General features: G+C 41.8%; 1 protein-coding gene and 1 long non-coding RNA gene across 2 annotated transcripts; one reads left to right on the forward strand and one right to left on the reverse strand.

Moving 5' to 3' along the window:
* Positions 1–1,206: 1,206 nt before the first annotated feature.
* Positions 1,207–21,324, forward strand: Znf397 (zinc finger protein 397). The gene is made up of 7 exons (XM_048363269.1): positions 1,207–1,277; positions 2,937–3,416; positions 3,734–3,860; positions 5,801–6,834; positions 13,142–13,371; positions 13,607–13,671; positions 19,291–21,324. Exons 2-7 carry the CDS (start codon positions 3,012–3,014, stop codon positions 21,258–21,260), a joined length of 3,831 nt encoding a protein of 1,276 aa, XP_048219226.1. The 5' UTR covers positions 1,207–1,277; positions 2,937–3,011; the 3' UTR covers positions 21,261–21,324.
* Positions 7,804–8,454, reverse strand: LOC125364010. The gene is made up of 2 exons (XR_007213397.1): positions 8,084–8,454; positions 7,804–7,867 (listed from the first exon to the last, which is right to left on the reverse strand). It is a non-coding gene; the product is annotated as an uncharacterized LOC125364010 (long non-coding RNA).
* Positions 21,325–23,606: the final 2,282 nt, after the last annotated feature.

The raw sequence follows: 23,606 nt of genomic DNA on the forward strand, positions 1-23,606 counted from the left end.
AACTTGTAACCACTTCTCCTCCCATATTCACAGATCAGAAAATGGCCATTAGGGCTGGGGATATGGCCTAGTGGCGAGAGAGCTTGCCTCATATACATGAGGCCCTGGGTTCGATTCCCCAGCACCACATATACAGAAAACGGCCAGAAGTGGCGCTGTGGCTCAAGTGGCAGAGTGCTAGCCTTGAGCAAAAAGGAAGCCAGGGACAGTGCTCAGGCCCTGAGTCCAAGGCCCAGGACTGGCCAAAAAAAAAAAAATGGCCATTATTTTTTTTGTTTAAGATAGTTGTTATTTCATAAGGACTAAGTTAAAGTACATTCTACAGATGTATGAAAATGTCATGGTGAGACCCATTAAAAATGGCCCAAAAATAATTATTGGGTTATTCATTAAGTTGCTGAGGGTAAAATTACTAACAAGTAAAGATTATTTCCAAGTGTCATTGATTTAAATGTCCTCACTCTGGAAGAGAAAAATAACATCTTTTAAGTTGTCAAAGACAAATAAATGGGAAAATATTTGTAACAAATGAGTTTATAACCGCAACAAAAACCTCACAGAGGGGCTGGGGATATAGCCTAGTGGCAAGAGTGCCTGCCTCGGATACACGAAGCCCTAGGTTCGATTCCCCTAGCACCACATATACAGAAAACGGCCAGAAGCGGCGCTGTGGCTTAAGTGGCAGAGTGCTAGCCTTGAGCGGGAAGAAGCCAGGGACAGTGCTCAGGCCCTGAGTCCAAGGCCCAGGGCTGGCCAAAAAAAAACCTCACAGAAAGAAAAACAAAATACACCTTAATTTTTTTAATGGTGAAAGCTACTTCTCTGAAAAATAATAAGTAGTCAAATCTAAATCTTAAGCTAAGCTAAAATATCAAGTTTCATTTGCGAAAACTGCCTAATGTAGAGAAACCTAAAAGCAGCTAAATTACAGTGGAAAACGGAGAAGCCTGGGATATCAGCGGGAGCCAGGAGCCCGATCGTCCTTGAACTCAGGAACCCGCGGAGGTCCCGTCACGCCTTGAAGGGAGGGTAGTAGGGCGACCTGGCCCAAATCAAGAAGGCGGAGAATAGGAACCAGAGCGTGATTGGGTGTCTGTGGACCGGGGGCGGAGTAAGAGTAGAACTCACGGGTCTGATTGGCTGTCTCAGAATAAGGGGCGGGGAGGAAGGGGTTTCCCTAGGCTCGGGAGAGGAAGACGGCGGGGCTGCGCTTCCGGTCTTTGTGGTTTGCCGCTCGGGGTCGGCAGCCGGCGCCCAGGCACCTCGTGGGCTTCGCGGTGAGGGACGCGGGCCTGGACGAAAAGGGTGGGGACGGCAGGGTGGGTGCCCAACCCGGCGCGGGGCGGAGGAGCACTGTTCCTGGGTCTGCCCATCGGAGGTCGCGGCCCGTTAGGACGGAATCTCGGAGCGTCCTGTCCATCCCAGACTCTCTCCTGTGGGAGCGCGGTCCTCCCCGCCCAGACCCTCCCCAGGCTACTGCGCCCGAACGGGTGTGTGGGAAGCCAGAGCTTCGTGGCCAGAGTATGCTAATGAGAATGCTAATTAGCATGCTAATTAACCCCTAAAGCTCTCGGTGGTGCTCGAAGCCAGTTCTCCTGTTTGTCTTGCTGATTACACTGAAGGGGGTACTTGGTCCTGTGGATAGTCTCCCATCCAGAAATTCAGATCGTGTTTGGACTGTATCACAGAATTGGATACAGATCAAGTGCCATGTTGCGTTTTAAAAATATTTTCTTCCCAGAATACTCTCAAGCTTTTTGAGAACTGAAGTTGACCCTTTTGCATCTTTTGGTTTTACAATATCTAGCCTGGTTTAGAAAACATAGTAGGAGTTTTACAATTATTTCTTGCTTTATGCCTCAAATAGGTTCATTCATGAGCAAAAACCGTTTTTTAACCTAATGCACATCCAGGACAACTAAGTTCCTGTTTGTTGAAGAAATGTTCAGTCAGTAAATGTGAACAAATGGCTTATGTCCCATATTACTTCATATCAACTCATTTAATTTTAGAGGGGGGGGGTAGTAATTTGGACCTGAACTTGGGTTCTTCAGCTCTTGCTTGGCTTTTTCACCCAAGGTTGGCACTCTACCTCTTAAGCCACATCTCACTTCCAGCTTTTTGCTGTTTAAGTGGAGAAAGGAATCTCATGGACTTTTGTTGGCTTCAAACTATGACCCCCCCAAGTTCTAGCATACTGAGCAGCTAGGAGTGAGATGCCAATACCCAGCTAATTTGAGTTTTTAAAAATGTTTTACTACTGCCCTAAATGAAAATCAGTACCTGCTTTCAATAGAAAATAACTAAAATTAAAACTTTTAAAGTTTGATGTTATTGAATTTTAGCTAGATAGCATTATTACCCCTGGAAGCCTGGATCAGAGGCCTCTATTTTAAAGTTCTGCAAGTTTTACATACATGTTAAAGACAAATTTTTCTCCTTGATGTGAACAGAATTAAAAGATAATTCAAGCCGGGTGCCAGTGACTCACACCTGTAATCCTAGCTACTCAGGAGGCTAAGATCTGAGGATCTCGGTGCAAAGCCAGCTCAAGAAAGAAAGTCTTTGAGACTCTTTTATTTCCAATAAGCAACTCAGAAAAAGCCAAAAGTGGAGCTGTGGCTTAAGTGGTAGAGCACTAGCCTGGAACAAAAACTTAGGTTAAGCACTCTGAATTGAAGCCCCAGGACTGGCATCCAAAAAAGAAAAGAAAGATAATTCAGAAAGGTCTAGGTGATTCATGTTCATAATTTCTAACAGTGGTAGGGATTACCTAGTGGGAAACAAATAAGATAAATGTTTTTTAGTTTGTCACTAGATTATTATTTAGTAATAGTCTCAAACTTGCTTCTTGGGGTGTTACTAGACTGGTTTTTTATAGGACTTTTAGAGAGTTTTTTCCTGCCAAAAGTTAACAGAGCATTTATATTCTGTAGGAAAGAAGAGATTACTCAACTCTCCAGCACAGGACCACTTGTACTGAGCTTTTTGTAAAGCTGCTTCAGCTCAGAATGGCTATGGAATCCAGAGCAATTTCAACTCAGGATCATGAGAAACAAGGATTACTACTGGTGAAAAGAGAAGAGGGCTTTTCCTGGAGTCATACATTTAAACAGAATGGAAACACCCAATCTTGCCAAGAATTGTTTCGCCAGCAGTTCAGGCAGTTTTGCTACCAGGAGACACCTGGGCCTCGGGAGGCTCTGGGCCGACTCCAGGAACTTTGCTATCAGTGGCTAATGCCAGAGTTACACACCAAGGAGCAGATCCTAGACCTGCTGGTGCTAGAGCAGCTCCTGAACATTCTGCCCGAGGAGCTGCAGGTGTGGGTACAGCAACATAGTCCAAGAAGCGCTGAGGAAGCTGTGACCCTGTTGGAGGAGTTGGAGAAAGAGTTTGATGATCCAGGGCAACAGGTGGGAACGTGATATGTTAGAGGAAAAGGAATTTATAATCTAGAGTGAGTGCATAGTATTCTAACAGTAGATTGCATAGCAATATGTCTGTAATGAACCATATTCCCAATGTACTGATAGAGATATATCTATTTCTGCTCTTAAAAATTGTTTTCTTGTCCCTATCCTTTATCTGTGAAGATGGCCAAAGCTAATCCTATTCTTTTCTTTTTTCTTTTTTAAAATTATCTTTAAGTAATTGTACAAAGGAGTTTCAATTCAAGATAGCAGTTTATGAAGGATAATGCATCTTAATAATCATCTTTTTCTAATTTCAGGTCCCAACTAGTCCACAAGGACCTATAGTGCCATTCCTCAGTGCATCCAAGGAGTCAGCAAACATCCAGTTCCAGCCTCTGAAGACACAGTTCAAGTCCTGGAAACCTTGCCAATCCTTTAAAAGCGGTGAGGAATAGAAACTCCTGTCACTTAGGCTTCTGGTTTTGAGGATGCAGAATTAATAGCATTTGCAAGCTTGCCACATGTGAGCATCATTTCTATTCATCAGAACCAGAGTTACTTGTTTCAGGAGCTTTGTGTTCAGACCTCTAATGGATTGCAGCATGTTATTCTTGTAACTGTTTCCCTCTCCTTCATTCACTTATTTAATCATCTTTCCCCAATTTATTGAGTACTAAAATGTCTAATGCTGTGGTAAGCAGTGGGACTCCATCTTCAAGCAATTGTCAGTTCTAGGTGAATTAATTAAAGTAGGCACTAATTACTGTGAGGGCACATAGAACAGCACCTAACCCAATCAGAAAGACAAAAGGAGCACTTCCTGGAGGAAGAGACACTTAAGACTTGGACGATGAATAGGAAGAAGCCAGAAAAATGGGTGGAAGGAATGGCCAAGCAAAGAAAGGCCACCAAGTTCTAAAGGTGAGAGAATACACCCATTCTGGAAATTGTAGGAAGTTTGACGAGATAATTCATAGAAAAACGGGTAGTAAGAGAGAAACTATAGTTACAAGAATGCAGTTACTCAGTGCAGAGGGGTGCAGCTAAAGGGTTTTGGACAAGGGAGTGACATGATTGAATTTGTGGTTTAGAACTTGGCTGCAGAGTGAAAAATGGATTTGAGGAAGGCAAGACACTGAGACACTTGTTACTTAGGTGACCACAGTGAATAACTCAGCATGTGTTTTGGGGGAGGGAGTAAGGCCAAAGCTCAATCCCTCCTCAATGGTAAAAGTACATTCCAATATCTAATCATTGTTAAAAAGCAGAGCATGAGGAAGGAGTGATATACTGTTAACATGTTAATTATAGTGGTACTGTTTGTGTAAAAGGGAAAACAAGGAAAAACAAATGCATCAGATGACATGTGAGAATGTTTTAGTTTGGGGTATTTTGGTGCTTGTAAAATATTCACAGTAAAATACCCCATGAGCAGTTGGATATGAGAGGCTGGAGTTTTAATATAATCAGGATAAAATGAAGGCTCTGAGAGGCATGAGCTTAAGTATTGGTCATAATTGAAACCTAGGAGATAGAAAGTTTGTAAAGTGAGGACATATGAGAGCCCAGAACAGAACCAGGGGAACACTGGTGTTCCAGATGTGAGGAGGAACCCAGTCCATGAAGGATCAGCCATAGAAATCAGGAGACCATATGAATATAAAGACAAGTCTGTATTTCGGGCTTATTGCTTCAAAAAGCCACATAAGTAAGATCTGGAAAGTATCCATTTGATTACAGAGTGGTGATGTTACTGTCTTGATGAGATTAGAGCCAGTAGAAGTGGTATGGTTGAGGTAGAGGGTAAGGTAGAAACCAGACTGCAGAATGGGAAGGCACGCAGATAACCCTTTCTGATATACTGTGAGAAAGCATATGTGGGCATGGAACTTTTGTGTTTTTTTGTTTTTTTTAAGTGAGAGAAAATTGAGTTTATTTAAGTGGTAAAAAGCAATAACCTAGAAAGAGGTTGAAAATAGTAGCAGGTACTTGATGAAGTCTTTAAAGAAGGCAATAAGGATGAAATTCAGAGTTTAGATGTAGGCTTATTTAGCATCTATTTTGACCAGTTGAAGAAAGGATAGATACACTGACATCTTTGTAGGTAAATCTCTCTATTTTCTATCATGTTGAAAGTGAATACTGAGCCAATCACAATGGTGTAGACCTGTAATTCCAGTTACTTGGGCAACTGAGGTAGGAGGATCTCTTAAGCCCAGGAGTGCCAAACAAGTCTGGGTAACATACTGAGACCTTGTTTTACGAGGCAAGCACTCCCATATTCCCATCCCTGAGACCTTGTTTTAAAAAGAGGAGTGGGGGGTGAATATTAAAAGAGACTGGAGAAAGAGAAAATCTGATTTTTTTTTTGCTACTTATTTCAGATTGCGAGAACAATGAAACAGCAAATAATAGCATTTCAGAAGAAAAGTCACAGAAACTCTGTCAGGAAGCTTCTTTTGGAGAAGTGGATGGGCAGGAAAGCAATTTAGAGTGGCAGCAAGGAAGGGCTACAAGGGAGAAGTTAAGAAGATCCCCTCCCCATGGGGGCAGCTTCAGTCAAGTTATCTTCACACACAAATCTTTAGGAAAGAAAGACCATGATGATGAGCTTCAAAGATGCTTGATTCTAAGTACCAAGGTTCCTGCAGAAGAAAGGCCTTATAGATGTAATATCTGTGGACACAGCTTCAGGCAGCATTCCTCTCTCACTCAGCATCAGAGAATCCATACTGGAGAAAAGCCCTATAAGTGTAACCAATGTGGAAAGGCCTTTAGTTTGAGGTCCTATCTCATTATTCACCAGCGAATTCATAGTGGTGAGAAAGCATATGAATGCAGTGAATGTGGGAAAGCCTTCAATCAGAGCTCAGCTCTCATTAGACATCGGAAAATTCATACTGGTGAAAAAGCTTGTAAGTGTAATGAGTGTGGCAAAGCATTCAGTCAAAGTTCATATCTCATTATACATCAAAGAATACACACTGGTGAGAAACCCTATGAGTGTAAAGAGTGTGGGAAAACCTTTAGCCAGAGCTCAAAGCTTATTAGACACCAGCGAATTCATACAGGAGAGAGACCCTATGAATGTAATGAATGTGGGAAAGCCTTCAGGCAGAGCTCAGAGCTGATTACCCATCAGAGAATACACAGTGGAGAGAAACCCTACGAATGTAATGAATGTGGGAAAGCCTTCAGTCTGAGCTCAAACCTCATCAGGCATCAAAGAATTCACAGTGGAGAGGAGCCTTACCAGTGTAATGAATGTGGCAAAACCTTCAAAAGGAGCTCAGCCCTAGTTCAGCATCAGAGAATCCATTCTGGGGAGGAAGCTTATATATGTAATGAATGTGGGAAGACTTTCAGGCACAGATCTGTTCTCCTGCGCCATCAGAGAGTCCATACTGTAAATAATTTGTGAATGTGATGTTTGTTTAAATACTTCAATTTTTCTCTGTTAAAGTAGTGACTTTGAAGCAAGAGTTCAAGGTTGTAAACTACTGTCTTGAGTCTAACTTTCTTTGTGCAGCACTTCCTAGTGCTACTGCAAATCATCCCTTGAAGACTTTCCTTGACTTATCAGGATAACATGGAAGGCTCTACTCCCAGCTTTCCTCCTAACTGTTGGAATACTCAGGAAATGGGGAAAAAAAAGGCTTGGAACATCAAAACCTCATTTTCTTTGAGAATGTTAGGAAAGCACATGAGGCTCTAGGTTCTGTTACTGCATCTGATAACCCAGTGTGCCAGGTTTGGGAGATAGTGTGGACAGCAGAAGGGACTTTTTTTTTTTTTTTCCAGTCCTAGTGCTTGAACTCGGGGCCTGAGCACTGTCCCTGGCTTCTTTTTGCTCAAGGCTAGCACTCTACCTCTAGAGCCACAGAGCCACATCTGGCCTTTTCTGTTTATGTGGTGCTGAGGAATTGAACCCAGGGCTTCATGCATGCTAGGCAAGCACTCTACCACTAAGCCACATTCCCAGCCCAGGAGGGACATTTTTTTCAGGAACTCAAAAAAAACGGACAGGCAACAAGAAAGATGGGGAAACAGTTTCATCAAGTTTGTTGAGCACTAGGCAAGCAAGGAATGTGGCACAAGAAGAAAGAATACAAGTTAATTTGTCCAATACTTTTTTTTTTTTCTTGGCCAGTTCTGGGGTTTGAACTAAGCCCCTGGATGCTGCCCCTGAGCTCTTTTACTTAAGGTTAGTGCTCTACCATTTGAGCCACAGGTTCACTTTCAGCCTTTTAGTAGTTAATTGGATTGAGTCTCCTAGACTTTCCTGTCCAGGCTGGCTTTGAACCATGACCCTCACATCTCTCGGCTTTCTGAGTGGCTAGGATTGCAGGCATGAGCCACTGGTGCCCGGCTTCAATGATTCTTTTTATTAATACCTGCTTTGCACCAAAGACTAGGGAAACAAGACATGATTCCACAGTCAAGAAATGAACCTAGGGGCTGGGGATGTGGCCTAGTGGCAAGAGCACTTGCCTCGTATACTTGAAGCCCTGGGTTCAATTCCCCAGCACCACATATACAGAAAATGGCCAGAAGTGGTGCTGTGACTCAAGTGGCAGAGTGCTAGCCTTGAGCAAGAAGAAGCCAGGGACAGTGCTCAGGCCCTGAGTCCAAGGCCCAGGACTTGCAAAAAAAAAAAAGAAATGAACCTAATATTGTCAGTGCTATGTGACTTAGGGCATTCCTTCAGCACTTTCCCTATTTCCTTATCCAATAAGTTAGATAAGGAAATTACTCAAAGGGGATAGGCCAGAAGACAGTGTTTCCACTGAAGGAATAACATAAACCCCAGGAAAAAAGTTCTGGCCTTTCTAGTTGTTTTTAAAATGGAAGTCAGTCTAAAACATGGATATATTTTCCTGAGACAGCCAATTTATGGGTATGTGCTAACCATTAAAAATGGCAGGATATAGCTTGGCACCCATGACTCACACCTGTAATCCTAGCTACTCAGGAGGCTGAGATCTGAGGATCGTCATTCAAAGAAAGTCCTTGAGACTCATCTCCAATTAACCACCAGAAAACTGGAAGCGGCTTAAAGTGGTAGAGTGCTGTCTTTGAGTGAAAAAGTTCAGGGACAGTGTGTAGGCCCTGAGTTCAAGCCCCAAGACTGACCAAAAAACAGAATGGTAGGAAACCTAAATGTGCAGAGTGTAGTGAGAATATGAAAGAAAGAAAGGTATTATTTGGAAAATATGACAAAAGTTAACAAAATATGTCATGGGAGCTACTCATTTTCCTTCTTTCCCACAGAGAAGTACCCAAACTGCAATGAGTAAGGTGTTGAATGTAGGAATTGATATGTTGCAAAAGGAAAATACTATATAGAGAGGTCTTAGATCAGTAAGAAGTACTTGCTAGGGCTAGGAATATGGCCTAGTGGCCAGAGTAAAGCCCTGGGTTCAATTCCTCAGAACCACATATATAGGAAACCGCCAGAAGTGGCACTGTGGCTCAAGTGGCAGAGTCTAGCCTTGAGCAAAAAGAAGCCAGGGACAGTGCTCAGGCCCTGAGTCCAAGACCCAGGACTGGAAAAAGAAAAAAAAGAAGTACTTGCTAAGGGCTTTGTATATATGCATTAGTTACTTCACTACAGTCCATATTTTCTGGATGAGGAAATAAGGTTAATGGTCATAGCTAAAAGGTACTGAGTTCAGAGTTTGAATTCATAACCCTACTCTGGAGCGACTTTATACTGTCTCCCTGTGAATAGCTCCCAATTTTTTAAAAAAATCTTGTATTTGGGCTTGGAATATATTTTTCAATTCTCAGTATTGAAATTTTTATTTTTTTAATTTAATTTATTTATTAATTGAACACAAATTTTTTGGACAGGGTGTTGAAAATTTTATTTTTGACCCAGGAAAAATCTGTGAGTTTTCAAGACCCATATATCTTGGCTAAACAACAGGATCACCTAACCTGAGAAGTGGCATTTCACTGAGACCCAGACGGTTTGGTTTCACTATGAAAGGGTGTACTGCTGCCAAACACTTCTTACTTTGTTTCCTTTGGACCTATGTTGCTAAGTCTCTTGATTCAAAAGTATTGAAAAGTTAAGAGTGTAAAAGAAAACTAAATCATAATCACAGAAGAGCAAGTGCCAATGGACAATACATGTAATATAGATCTTCAACCCCACAAGTTAAAATGTATATTAAAGCAAGAGTTGAGATGGTTTGTGTTTTCTTACAAAACTAATAATCAGGAAAATTGGGACTGTTATACTGCTTGTCAAATGTGGATAAGTGAAATCTCTGGCAATCAATACCAGAAGCCTTAAGCTTTGACTTTGACATTCTACCTTGAAGTATACTTTGAAAACCATTGTGAAAGTACAGTCTCAACGCTGTTAAAACATGTTGATCAATGTTAAATGAAGCATCTATGATGTGTTACTAAATAAATAAAAATGTTACAAGATAAGATGTACATATGATCCCATTTAATGTATGCATTAAAATAATGGAAAAATACAATCTCATGGTGCTACACTGTTTAGGTGAGGCTATAGATAATTTTCTTTTGTGTATTTTCCAAACATTTCTACAAATCTAATACTTTTTGACTATGATCCTCAGATGTCAGTCTCCTGAGTAGCTAGAATTAAAGATGGAGCCTCTGGTGCCTGGGGATGTAGCTCAGTGAATAATGGCATGTGTGAGGATCTTGTTTAATTTCCTGCACTGGAAAATAAAGCCCAGGATAGTTGAGGAAGTAAAAGTACTTGCTTTCCCGAACATCTCTGTCCTTTCTAAGTCTTTATAGCAAACTTAACCCTGAGCCTCAATTTCACCATTGATAAAATGGTTATGGCAGACTTACCCACCTCATGCAGTACTTAATCTTCTATAATTCAAAGTGGTAGAGTGCTAACCTTGAGTAAAAAGTGCTCCCCACAAACAACAACAAATCCACTAAGATGTATTTATAAAATGCTTTGTTGAGTGACAACTCCTTTGTACAGCTAGAGATTATACATTTTGACCTTGAGATATAAAACATTTACTGATAAGTCTTTGCAAGTAATATCTTCTTCAGTTTGCTTTAGAAATTTAGAAAAAATAGCTTTTAGATTATACATTTTTTGTTTGTTTGTTTGTTTTTTTGGCCAGTCCTGGGGCTTGGACTCAGGGTCTGAGCACTGTCCCTGGCTTCTTTTTGCTCAAGGCTAGCACTCTGCCGCTTGAGCCACAGCGCCACTTCTGGCCATTTTCTGTATATGTGGTGCTGGGGAATTGAACCCAGGGCCTCATGTATACGAGGCAAGCGCTCTTGCCACTAGGCCATATCCCCGGCCCTAGATTATACATTTTTAAAAAGGAAAATAAATTCTCTACAAATTGTAAATCCCTGGGCAAATAAGTCATTTGTCTGAAGATTTATGGTTGAGAAAAGCCATCGCCTTTAAGTTGTCAAAACCATAATCTTGAGTTGCTTTTCCATAAATTTAGCCAAAGCAAGGCACCTCACAACTCAGGTTAAAGGCTCTCATTCAGTCATTTCAGAATTGTGCAAGTATGAAATGAAAGCATCAATACAAGGTGGCTATCCAAGGAGTTTTTTTCTCTTTCGCCAAGAAAGGGTTAAAAAAGCAACATGTCAGCCTGATGCTGCTGGCTTACACTTCACTCTTGTAATGTAGCTGCTCAGAAGACTGAGATCTGAGGATTGTGGTTTGAAGCCAGCCGGATAGGAAAGTACATGAGACTCTTTATCTCCACTCAACCAATAGAAAACCAGAAACAAATGGAGCTGTGACTCAAAGTGGTAGTGCTCTAGACTTGAGAGAAAAATCTCAGGGACAGAACAGCACTCAGGCCTGAGTTCAAGCCCCATGACCCACACACAAAAAAAGTGTCCATATGAAATATAGTACTAGAATGTTCATATCGGCTTTATTTGTAATAGTTAAAAAAAAACCTCCACAATCCAAACTAGTGTTATATAAAATGAGAGGAAAGGAGTTAGTACTCCCTTGCCAAGGCTCTGGGCCTGACCACATGCTAGGATTAAGGCAATGCCAACTTTCTTAGCTATCTACAAGTGTGAAAATGGAACAGTGAAGGTTGTTGAGACTGGTCTGGAAAGGGGATGGAGAGATGAAGGCACATGATGGAGGGAGGGAGTCTAATCAAAGTACATTTTATGAATAAATGTATAGACATATTAAAATGAACCCCCCTTTTACAACTAATTGATGCTAGCAAAAAAAAAGTGAAGCAAAAAATAACCCAAATGCCCATCAACTGCTGAATGGATAAACACATTGTGATCAGTACACACAACGGGTTATTATTCAGAAACCAAAAGGAATGAGCTATTGATACAGCAATAATGATAAATCTCAAGATGTCTCAATGAAAGAAGGCTGGACAAAATCTGTTTAATTCCACCTAAATAATTAACAAATACAAATGGTCTGTCCTAACCAAAAGCAGATCACTAGCAGTGGGAAAGGGGAACTGTATAAAGAAAGAGTTGAGAGATGTGCTCACTATTTTGTGGTGATGGTTTCACGACTATGTATGAGAACATCAAATTATAACTTTGAAACATTTGCTGTTATGTCAGGTATACCTTAAATATTTTTAAGTCGGTCCTGGGGCTTGAACTCAGAGCCTGGGCAATGCCCCTGAGCTTTTTGCTCAAGGCTACTGCTCTGCCACTTTGAACCATGGCTCCACTTAGGGTTTCCTGATGATGAATTGGAGATGAGAATCTCACAGGCTTTCTTAACCAGGCTGGCTTCAAAGTGCCATCCTCAGATCTCAGCCTCGTGAGTAGGTGGCTGGCACCCAGCTAACTTTTTTTTAAAACAGTATCTGCATTCCCTGCTTGGAGAGACTGAACCCAAACAAGTTCCCACCTCTTTGTCACCTGACAGGTGTCTCAGAGTCTTAATATATTCACACTTCCCTAATGTACTGCATATGGTAAAATGCACTGGGATCAGAAGCCCTCTTTTCTTCTACCTCAACCCTCACTTGATCCATGCATCATCATTTTCTCAACCTGTGCCTTTCTAGAAAGAGTCCTCTGGCCTCATATGTTAATTGCAAATTGCTTTGGCGTCCCAGCGATTAATTACGGAGCACCACTCCTGGGGGGGGGGAGGGGGAGACGGGAGGGGCTTTCAAAGTGCGGTTCCCGTGCAAGACCTCCTTGACCAAAAATAAAATAAAAAATCTGAAACTTGGGGCTGGGAATATGGCCTAGTGGCAAGAGTGCTTGCCTCCTACACATGAAGCCCTGGGTTCGATTCCCCAGCACACCACATATATAGAAAACGGCTAGAAGTGGCGCTGTGGCTCAAGTGGCAGAGTGCTACTAGCCTTGAGCAAAAAGAAGCCAGGAACAGTGCTCAGGCCCTGAGTCCAAGGCCCATGACTGGCAAATAAAAATCTGGAACTCCTATTTGGTCGGAGTGCCCCGGACCCCAACCTTGACCTCCCCACGGCCAGCGGACGGGAGCGCGACGCGGCAGCCCACAGGCCCTCTCTGGCAGCCGGCAGCAGCTGGGTTAACTATCCCGGCCCACCTGCCAGCCGCCTATCACGAGCCGCCCCCCGCGCATGCGTAGTGAACGCCCCGAGCTGCCCGGCGGCGGCTGGTCGGCCCTTGGCCTGGTGTGCTGATGGCACCCGATCCCCGCTGCCTAGGCCCCGGGTTCCACTGGGTGAGCGCCGGACACGTTTGAGGTACAGGTGGGACCGCCGGACGTGGACGAGTCCGCGCCAGTCGGGCTGCTGACCGTGAACTTGCGTCCCGGATGTGAGAGTGAGCCGCGAAGGAAGGCAGTGCGTGAGGACGCGTCTGCACCGCGGACGGAGCCTCCGGTGTGCTCCCTCCCCGTGCCGTGCCCTTCAGCCGCACCCCTGCTCGCCGTCCCGACCCCCCAACTTCGCTGGAACGACTCTGCTCTAGGAATGGGGAAGTGAGTTCAAGAGGGTGGATGAGGAAGTGTAGTAACTTGGAGAGCACAGCACTTGGAAATGAACAATTTCCATTCCGTTTGGTTTTCCCCCTTGCCTTCCTGTGCAGGTGGAGGCCGTCTCGGCTCTGCACAGGGATTCCCTTCTGAGTCCAGAGGTGGCCAGTTGCCTCCAGGCCCTCGAGTGCACGGAAGAATATTCCAGAGGAAATGGTCATTCTCCAGTGGCGCTCTGACGTGTCCACTTGCAGCCCATGGAGATCCAGTTCGATGATGAGTCTCAGGAACAACACCTTCTTCCAGGTGAGAAGCTGTGTGTTGGGTCCTGCTTCCGGGTCTCAGGGTGAGAATGTCTTTTAATGTTGTGTCTTCAAATGATATCAGTCTTCTTCATTGCTTATCCACTTGCTCTGCTAGGTAACAGCATTTGTGTAGTGCTTCAGACATGGTTGTATGTCTTCATTTTGAATTCTAGCAACCACATTTTTATTCAGTTCCTCCCTTCCCTCCCCCTCCCCCCCCTCCCCGTCTGTCTTTGATGATACTGGGGATTGACCTCAGGACCTCACACTTGCTAGCTGACACTTCCAGCCCTGTTTTATTTGTTTATTCTAGTTATTTTGGAGATGAAGTCAACCCAGGTTGCTTTTGAATCTTGATCCTCTGGACCTCAGCCTGCTGACCAAAGCAAGTCACATGTGGAAGAGAATGACACAAAAGTACTGATATTGAGAGGTTTCATTGAGGTTCATTTCTACTATAAGAAATACTAGAGGCTTGTGCACAAGGGCACATAGGTTCACTTGTACCTAAACTCATACACTTGGAAGGCAGAGATGGGGAGGATTGTGGTTTGAGGAAAACTTTGGCAAAAAGTTTGCAATACCCTGACCCTATCTCAACTAATAAGCCAGGCACAGTGTAATCTCACCTGTGTAGGAGATGTAGATAGGCAGATCCTGATCTGAGGCCAGCTCCAGGCAAAAAGCTTGAGTCTTGGAAAAATCCCTAAGGGCTGGGGTTTGCTCAAAAGGTGCCATGCCAAACCAGCATTCAGATTAATACACTCTCAATACATCAGGAAAATAAACATCCTTTGCTAGTTGATCTAGATCTACTTCATCTTCCACCAAAACCCTAGAATTTAATTACCACAGGTGTACTTCATACTAATTAATTTAATTAATGTGGTCTAATTATAATATAGTATAATTAATGAGGTATAATTACTGCAGTAAAACTATGTTATATGGTATAGTAAGGTATGATAACTTACTGACTATATTAACTATCACCTTTAATTGTGCATTTTAATAAGGTTTTTTTTTTTTTTTGGCCAGTCCTGGGCCTTGGACTCAGGGCCTGAACCCCTTCCCTGGCTTCTTCTTGCTCAAGGCTAGCATTTGGCCACCTGAGCCACAGCGCCCCTTTTGGCCATTTTCCATATATGTGGTGCTGGGGAATCGAACCTAGAGCTTCATGTGTAGGAGGCAAGCACTCTTGCCTCCTTGCCTCAGTAGGCCATATTCCCAGCCCCCATTTTAATAAGTTTTAACATTTAAGTATCATGCTCACCACCCTCGCAATCAACATCCTCCCCTCCCCCATCCATATTTTGTTTTTGTATTTTCTTCTGGCAGTCCTTGATGACTGAACTAAGGGCCTTAACCTTGTTAAGCAAGTACTTTACCACTTGAGGCTCACCCACAGTCTTCATGTTGCTTTATCAGTAATTTCTTTGTTAATTGTTGACTAATATTTCATTGTTTGGATATATAACAACTTGCTTATTGGTTCACCTAGTGATGGACATCCAGATTGTTTTTGTTTGGGGCTGTTTTTGTTTGGTTGGTTTTGTTTTGCATTTTCTATTTGCAGTGTATGGGAGTTCCAGTTACCTCACATTCTTTTTATTTTCTCTTGGTGGTGGAGTTTGAACTCACAGCCTGGGCATTGTCCCTGAGCTTTCTTGCTCAAGGCTAACACTCTACCACTTTGAGCCTGAGCATCACTTCTAGTTTTCTGGTGGTTAATTGGAGATAGGAGTCTCATTGACTTTCCTGCCCAGGCTGGCTGTGAACCATGGTCCTCAGCTCTCAGCCTCTTGAGTAGCTAAGATTACAGGTGTGAGCCACCAGTGCCCAGCTTAGGGCTGTTTTATTAATAGAGATACTCTGAAATTTTGTTTATGTATCTTTTTCTGAACCTAAGTTTTCATTTCTCTTAGATTAAAAACCTAAAAGTCTTGGGTTATATGGCAAGATTATGTGTAACTTTATAAACAACTACCAGAATTTTCTAAAATTACTATTCTGCATTTTCCATCTGCAATGTATGGGAGTTCTAGTTACTCCACATTCTTTTTTTTTTTTTCTTTTCCTCACTTGTGGGGCTTGAACTCAGGGCCTGGGCACTGTCAGAACTCTCTTACTTAAGGCTAGTCCTCTACCACTTTGAGCCATAGCTCCACTTCTGGTTTTCTGGTAGTTAATTGGAGGTAAGAGTCACAAGCCAGCCCGTGGCTCACATCTGTGGCTACTCAGATGGCCCGTGGCTACTCAGGAGTCTGTGATCTGAGGATCACAGTTCAAAGCCTGCCCAGGCAGCAAAGTCAGTGAGACTCTTATCTCCAATGAATCACTAGAAAACCGGAAGTGGCGCTGTGGCTTAAGTGGTAGAGTGCTAGCCTTGAGCTGAATAGCTCAGGGACAGCACCCAGGCTCAGAGTTCAAGCCCCATGACTGACAACAAAAAATAACCGTCTCGGGGCTGGGAATATGGCCTAGTGGCAAGACTACTTGACACGTACACATGAAGCCCTGGGTTCCCCAGCACCACATATATAGAAAACGGCCAAAAGTGGTGCTGTGGCTCAAGTGGCAGAGTGCTAGCCTTGAGCAAAAAGAAGCCAGGGACAGTGCTCAGACCCAGGAATGGCAAAAAAAAATTAAAAAAAATAAAAAACAGTCTCAAGGACTTTCTGCTCAAGCTGGCCTCCTGAGTAGCTAGAACTAGAGACATGAGCCACTGGTGCCTGGCTTCTCCACATCCTTGTTTACATTTAACTATTAGCTATGTTGATTGTATTCCCCATGGGGTTTTTTGTCTTTGTTTTTTTTGAAGGGGTTGCTATTCCTAGGGCTTGAACTCTGGGCCTGGGCATTGTCCCTAAACTCCTGTTGCTCAAGACTAGCATTCTACCACTTGAGCCACAGTGCCACTTCTGGTTTTTGAGTGGTTAATTGGAGATAAGAGTCTCATGGAGACTTTTTGAAAATATCCAGACTGGCTTCAAATCACGATCCCCAGATCTCAGCCTCCTAAGTAGCTAGGATTATAGGCGTGCACTACCAGCACTCACTTAATACTTTTTTATTGAATAAAAGCTGACCTTCCACCATTCAATTATCTTAGGAACTTTGTTGAAGATCAGCTGTACACTTATTTTTATCTATTCCTGCAGACTGTTCTATTTCATTCATGGTTATTTCTGTCCTTATGACATTACCATACTGACTTGATTACTATAACTTTAACTTCTCTAATTTTGTTCTTTTTCAAAAGTATTTAAACTTTTTCCATGACTTAAAAATTTTAAATATATTTATCATTGTTATTATACTTTCATGAGTCAGGTAAAGATATATTTCTTTTTGGACAATGTCACCTCCTCCCTCATCCATAACTTTTGTAATAAATTTAGTTTGTCAATTTCTACCAAAAGGAAAAAAGCCTGATGGACTTTGATTTATGCTGCCCTCAACCAATAGATCAGTTTGTAAAGTATTACTATCTTAAGAATATTAAATTTTGGCCTGGTGTTGGTGGCTCATTCCTAGCTACTCAGAAGGCTGAGATCTAAAGATGAGCGTTCAAAGCCAACTGGGGCAATAAAGACTGTGAGACTCTTAACTCCCACAAATCACCAGAAATCAGAAGTGGCACTGTGGCTCAAAGTGGTAGAGTGGCTAGCCTTGAGCAAAAATGCTCAGGAATGATCAGGGCCTGAGTTCAAGCCTTGTGACCAAAAACAACACAACAAAATCTTGCTATCCACAGATACTGGTATATTTTCCAATTCATTATGTCTTTTTTAGTTTCAGCAGTATCTTATAATTTTCATTTTACAGATATCACATATATCTGTATTGAATTTGAAACATTTCATATCTGGGTACAATTTTAAAATGCTTAAAAATTTTTATTATGACTTCATTATATCTATATAGAAATACAGTTAGCTTTGGTATATTGCTCTAATAAACTTATTCGCAAGTTTCAGCAGCTTTTATAAGATAGATTCTGGATTTTCTGTGTACGTGATTGGTAGTCTCTCAGTAAAGACATTTGTCTTTTGGGGGTTTTTTGTTGGTTTTTTTTTGGTACTGGGGATCGAACCCAGGACATTGCACTTGCTAGGCAAGCTACATCCCAGCCCTCACTAAAGACATTTGAATTTTGTTTTTCCTATTTGCATGTCATAATTACTTTTTGTATCTTATTTCATTGGCTATCAGTGTTGAATGGAAGTGGTACAATGTGATACAATGTTGAACAGAAGTGATGAGAGTGACCATTTTGTCCCTTGTTCCTAAAAAAAAAAAAAAAGTATTTAACCTCAAGCTATTTTACCTGTAGGTTTTTCTTTGCTTTTTACTGGAGTGGACAGTTTACATATAACATAATTGATATGTTTGGATGAGTCTGTACCAGCTTCTTTGTTTATTTTTGTTTTGAAACCATCCTTTAGGCCTTTTTTTTCCTCCTTTTGTATCTAATTCTATATTATCAGGTCTTTGAGGTTTTTTAGTTGTTGTTTTCATTTTTTATCTATTGTATTTTTGTGGTTACCTTTATCAAATATAGTTCTGCAAGTGAATTAAATCCCAATGCCCTAGGCATTTATTATAAAAAGTGTATTAATCTCTTATTCACCTGCTGTGTTATTAACTGTGTACTGTCTGTGGGAGAAATAAGAAAATAATTTCTTAGGTTTTTTTTTTGGTACAGGGATTTTATATGCTAAGCATATGTTATCACTAAACTACAGCCCCATTTCTATTTTCTGTTTTGTTGTCCTTTGGACTTATGGTCAAAGAAGGCTGCCTGGGGCTGGGAACATGGCCTAGTGGCAAGAGTGCTTGACTCGTATACATGAAGCCCTGGGTTCCATTCCCCAGCACCACATATATAGAAAACGGCCAGAAGTGGCTCTGTGGCTCAAGTGGCAGAGTGCTAGCCTTGAGCAAAAAGAAGCCAGGGACAGTGCTCAGGCCCTGAGTCCAAGGCCCAGGACTGGCAAAACAAAAACAAAAGGCTGCCTTACAATTTTACTAGAGCTACAGAATGTATCACTGGTCATATACCTAAGCTGAGCAGATTACCAGGGACCAAAACTAGGTAAATTATTAGAGCTTTGGCTGGTGATAGGAAGTACCTAATGTTTAAGGAAAAATAATAGAAAGAGCTTAACCATCTTGTCATTTGGCCCTTTCTATAGTCTGTCATTTGGCAGATCTAGTTGGCAATGGCAATAAGCTGAAACCACTGGGCAGTGCTCAATAAACCCCATCCAGCTACTTACCTTTCTTCTAGACTGTGGCGCACTGCTTACCTTACATATAGTAATAAATTGCTTGTATGTTGGTGCTGATTTAATCACTTTCATAATCACATAAACAGATTTCAGTATTACCAGTTCTCCGGTGACAGTCATGAAGTGTATCTCATGAGTGATGTCTATCCATGCCTAGTGTGACCTATTGTTGATTCTTCTTGATTTTCCTCTCAAATGGTAATTTTCAGTTTTTTTGAAAACTCCTATATGGGTATGATATTTGTAGGTAAATGCTGATCAGTTTTACCTGAAACAGATGAACGTACAGAGTATGTATTCTCTTTGAATTTTGTTTCTTGTTCCAGATGATGAGACTAAGATCAAGATTAGAGAACCAGCTTCAGAGGAGGAAACTGTAGCAGAAATTGAACCACTGACTGAAGAGTCTGGTAACACCAGAAAAGATCTTCTCCAGGATGATGAAACCAGAGAATTCTATGAACTGGGACTGGGATATAAACTGGATGAAGAAGATGAGAACTTCTTAAAAAGAGGGCAGCTTAATTGTGATGGATGTGATGAAAGCTTTTCTTGCAGTACAGGCCTTCTTAGGCACCAAAGACCCCACTGGGAGAAACCCTATGAATGTGATAAATGTGGAAAGGCCTTTCGTCTGAGCTCTGCCCTGGTTCTGCATCAGAGAATTCATACTGGGGAGAAACCGTATCCTTGTAATTGGTGTGTCAAAAGTTTCAGTCGGAGCTCAGACCTTATTAAACATCACCGAGTCCACACTGGTGAGAAACCTTACAAATGTGATGAATGTGGGAAAGCCTTCAGTCAGAGCTCAGATCTCATCATCCATCAGAGAATCCATACAGGAGAAAAACCTTATCAGTGCAGTTATTGTGGTAAGAGTTTTAGCCAACGCTCTGATGTGGTGAAACATCAGCGAATCCACACTGGAGAGAAGCCTTATACATGCAACCAGTGTAACAAACATTTCAGTCAAAGTTCTGATGTTATAAAACATCTGAGAATCCACACAGGGGAGAAGCCATATAAGTGTGACGTGTGTGGAAAAGCCTTCAGCCAGAGCTCAGATCTTATTCTACACCAGAGAATCCACACTGGGGAGAAGCCATATGCATGCAATCAGTGTAACAAAAGCTTTAGTCAGAACTCGGACCTTATTAAACATAGAAGGATTCACACCGGAGAGAAACCCTATACATGTAATGAATGTGGAAAAGCTTTTAACCAGAGCTCAGTCCTTATTCTGCATCAAAGAATTCACACCGGAGAGAAACCTTATCCATGTAATGGATGTAGCAAAACCTTCAGTAGGCTTTCAGATCTTATGAACCATCAGCGAATTCACACTGGTGAGAAGCCTTTCCCATGTAATCAGTGCGGTAAAATGTTTAGTCGAAGGTCAGATCTTGTTAAGCATCACAGAATTCACACTGGTGAGAAGCCCTATGAATGTGAAGAATGCGGAAAGACCTTCAGTCAGAGCTCCAACCTTATTCTACATCAGAGAATCCACACTGGAGAGAAACCCTATCCGTGTCATGACTGCACCAAAAGTTTTAGTCGCCGCTCAGATCTTGTAAAGCATCAAAGAATCCACACTGGTGAGAAACCTTATGTGTGTAATGTGTGCCAGAGAAGTTTTAGTCAAAGCTCAGACCTCACTAAACATCACAGAGTCCACTCGGGTGAAAAGCCCTACCATTGTACTAATTGTGAGAAAGCCTTTAGTCAGAGTTCCGACCTCATCCTTCATCAGAGGATTCATACCGGAGAAAGGCCGTACCCGTGCACGTGGTGCAACAGGAGTTTCAGTCAGAACTCGGACCTTATCAAACACCAGAGAGTCCACACTGGAGAAAAACCGTACATCTGCAATGAGTGTGGGAAGGCTTTCAGTCAGTGCTCAACACTTATTCTGCATAAGAGAACCCACACGGGAGAGAAACCCTATTTATGTGCTCAATGTGGCAAAAGCTTTAGCCGGCGCTCAGATCTCATTAGCCATCAAAGAATCCACATTAGTGAAACACCATATAAACATGATAGACGTGGGAAAACTGCCAGCCTGGATATAGAGCCAAATGGACAGCAGAGCAGCCACATGGAAGAGAAACTCTTCCAGTGTGTTGAGTGTGATAGAAGTTTTAGCCAACTCTGTGATCTCCTCGATCATGAAAATCTCCATGCTGGAGAAGAAAATCTAACTGAGACGGATGTGGGAAAACATTTAGTCTGTACACCTGCATTATTCAGTACCAGAGACACCATACCAGAACAGAAATCTTATGAATGCTATTAAAGAGCATGAAAATAAGGCCTTACTCAACGTTCAACTTGTGCTACATTTAGAAAAATATGAAGGAGGGCTGGGAATATGGCCTAGTGGCAAGAGTGCTTGCCTCATATACATGAAGCCCTGGGTTCAATTCCCCAGCACCACATATACAGAAGTCAGCCAGAAGTGGCGCTGTGGCTCAAGTGGCAGAGTGCTAGCCTTGAGCAAAAAAGAAGCCAGGGACAGTGCTCAGGCCCTGAGTCCAAGCCCCAGGACTGGCAAGAAAAAAAAAGAAAAAAAATATGAAGGAAAAAAAGCAATTTGATCTTTGTTACAGGATCAGCTTTGATGGTACTGAAAATTAAGGAAAATTCTAGGGCTGGGAATCTGGCTTAGCAGTAGAGTGCCTAGCACAAAGCCATGGGTTCAATTTCTTAGCACCACATAAACAGATAAAGCCGGAAATGGCACTGTGGCTCAAGAGGTAGAGTGCTAGCCTTGAGCAAAAAGAAGCCAGGGATAGTGCCCAGGCCCTGAATCCAAGCCCCAGGACTGGGGTGGGGGGGAAGGAAGAAAAATTCTACAAGTTCTTGGGAGTTGTGGGGAAAAGTTCATTGTGAATAAATCTTTTCATGAGTGTTAATAAGCAACAATAGAAATTCTTGTCTTTGTTATGTAAGAGAAACTAGACTTATTCAGATACAGTGCACAAGAGGGAAGTTCTATCACAGTACGGAATATACAGCAACAATATAGATTTATCAGATTTTTTTTTAAAAAACCGGCTTGGAAAAGAGTGCCAGATTTAGCAGGAAATTTATTCATTTTAGAATTCCAAATCTTTAGTGAGTCCAAATTACCAATTGCATAACAAGTTATTTTAGAAAGTGTGGCTGAGGAATGGTGGCTGTTGCCTGTAATTCCAGTTACTCAGGAAACAGACCAGCATAGGCCAGAATTCCTTTTTTCTTTCTTTCTTTTTGTGTTATTGGCTTGAAGTCTATGTGAAATGTGTATTATATATATATATATATATATATATGTATATATATAGAGAGAGCAATGCTCCGTTTCTGATTCATAGTAGAGATAATTTGTACTTTGCCTTTTTTTTTCTGATCAACCTAACGAATTTTGTCCATTTTATTAAGCTTTTTTTTTACAAGACAGTTTTGAGTTTAAATAGATTTTTACTCTAGGTTTAGTTTATTGTTAGTCTTATCTTTTTTGTTGGTTTTATCAGTCTTGAAGCTTGAACGTGTGGCCTAGATCCTGTCCCTGAGCTTTTTGCCCAAGTGGTAGCATTCTACCTCTTGAGCCACAGCTCCATTTCTAGCTCTATGTCTGTGTGTCTTTCTCTACTTTCCTGCTCGGGAAGGCTTCAAACTGAGATCTCAGTTATCCTCTTGAGTAGCTAGAGATGTTCCATAAGTACCTGGCTATTCTATTTTTTTAAGATAGAACTGGAAGAGATTGAATGGGAATTTTCCCCCAGATACAGAGGTAGTTTAAGTTTGCCTCTTAATTTTAGCTGCATCTCATCAATTATTATTGCTGTTTTAATATACTTTACTTTTAGAGTAGTGTTGAGTTTACAGCAAATGTCAGCTGACGGTACAGAATTTGCCCACATCCTTCATATTCCTAGCCATGCATAGTTATCACCCCAAACCCATAGTCTTAAGGTTTGCCTTTTGTGTTGGTTTGATACAGAATAATTTTACTACTTTAAGAATTCTCTGTGCTTTACCCAAACATCCCCTAGCCTTTGTATCTGAACCTATTTTGGACTATATCATGGGTCTGTTTATTCTTTGTAGTAAGATTTAAAGTCACACAGTGTTAGTCTTCCAGCTTTGTTTTTCCATGTTGTGTCTTGGTCTTTTGCCTCTCCATACAGACTTTAGATACATGTTATCGGTATTCATAAGTAAGTTGTTTTGATTTAGATTGAGATAGACTGAATCTGTAGAACAAGTTGAGAACTGTCATCTCGACAATACTGAGCTTATCCATGAAAATGGAAAGTCTATCAAGGTCTTTTGATTCATCAGTTTTGCAGTATTCTTTATACAGATCTTGTACATGTTTTGTTAGATTTATACCTATTACATTTTCTAGGGGTGTCAATGTAAGTGATAACTGTGTTTGGTTGGGTTTTTTTAAAATTTTATTTATTTATTTATTTGGCCTTGAACTCAGGGCCTGAGCACTGTCCCTGGCTTCCTTTTGCTCAAGGCTAGCACTCTGCCACTTGAGCCACAGTGCCACTTCTGTAATTTTTTGTTTATGTGGTACTGAAGAATCAAACTCAGGGCCTCATGCATGCTAGGCAAGCACTCTACCACTAAGCCACATTCCTAGCCCCAG

This window comes from Perognathus longimembris, chromosome 15, assembly GCF_023159225.1.
Source record: "Perognathus longimembris pacificus isolate PPM17 chromosome 15, ASM2315922v1, whole genome shotgun sequence".
Taxonomy (NCBI): domain Eukaryota; kingdom Metazoa; phylum Chordata; class Mammalia; order Rodentia; family Heteromyidae; genus Perognathus; species Perognathus longimembris.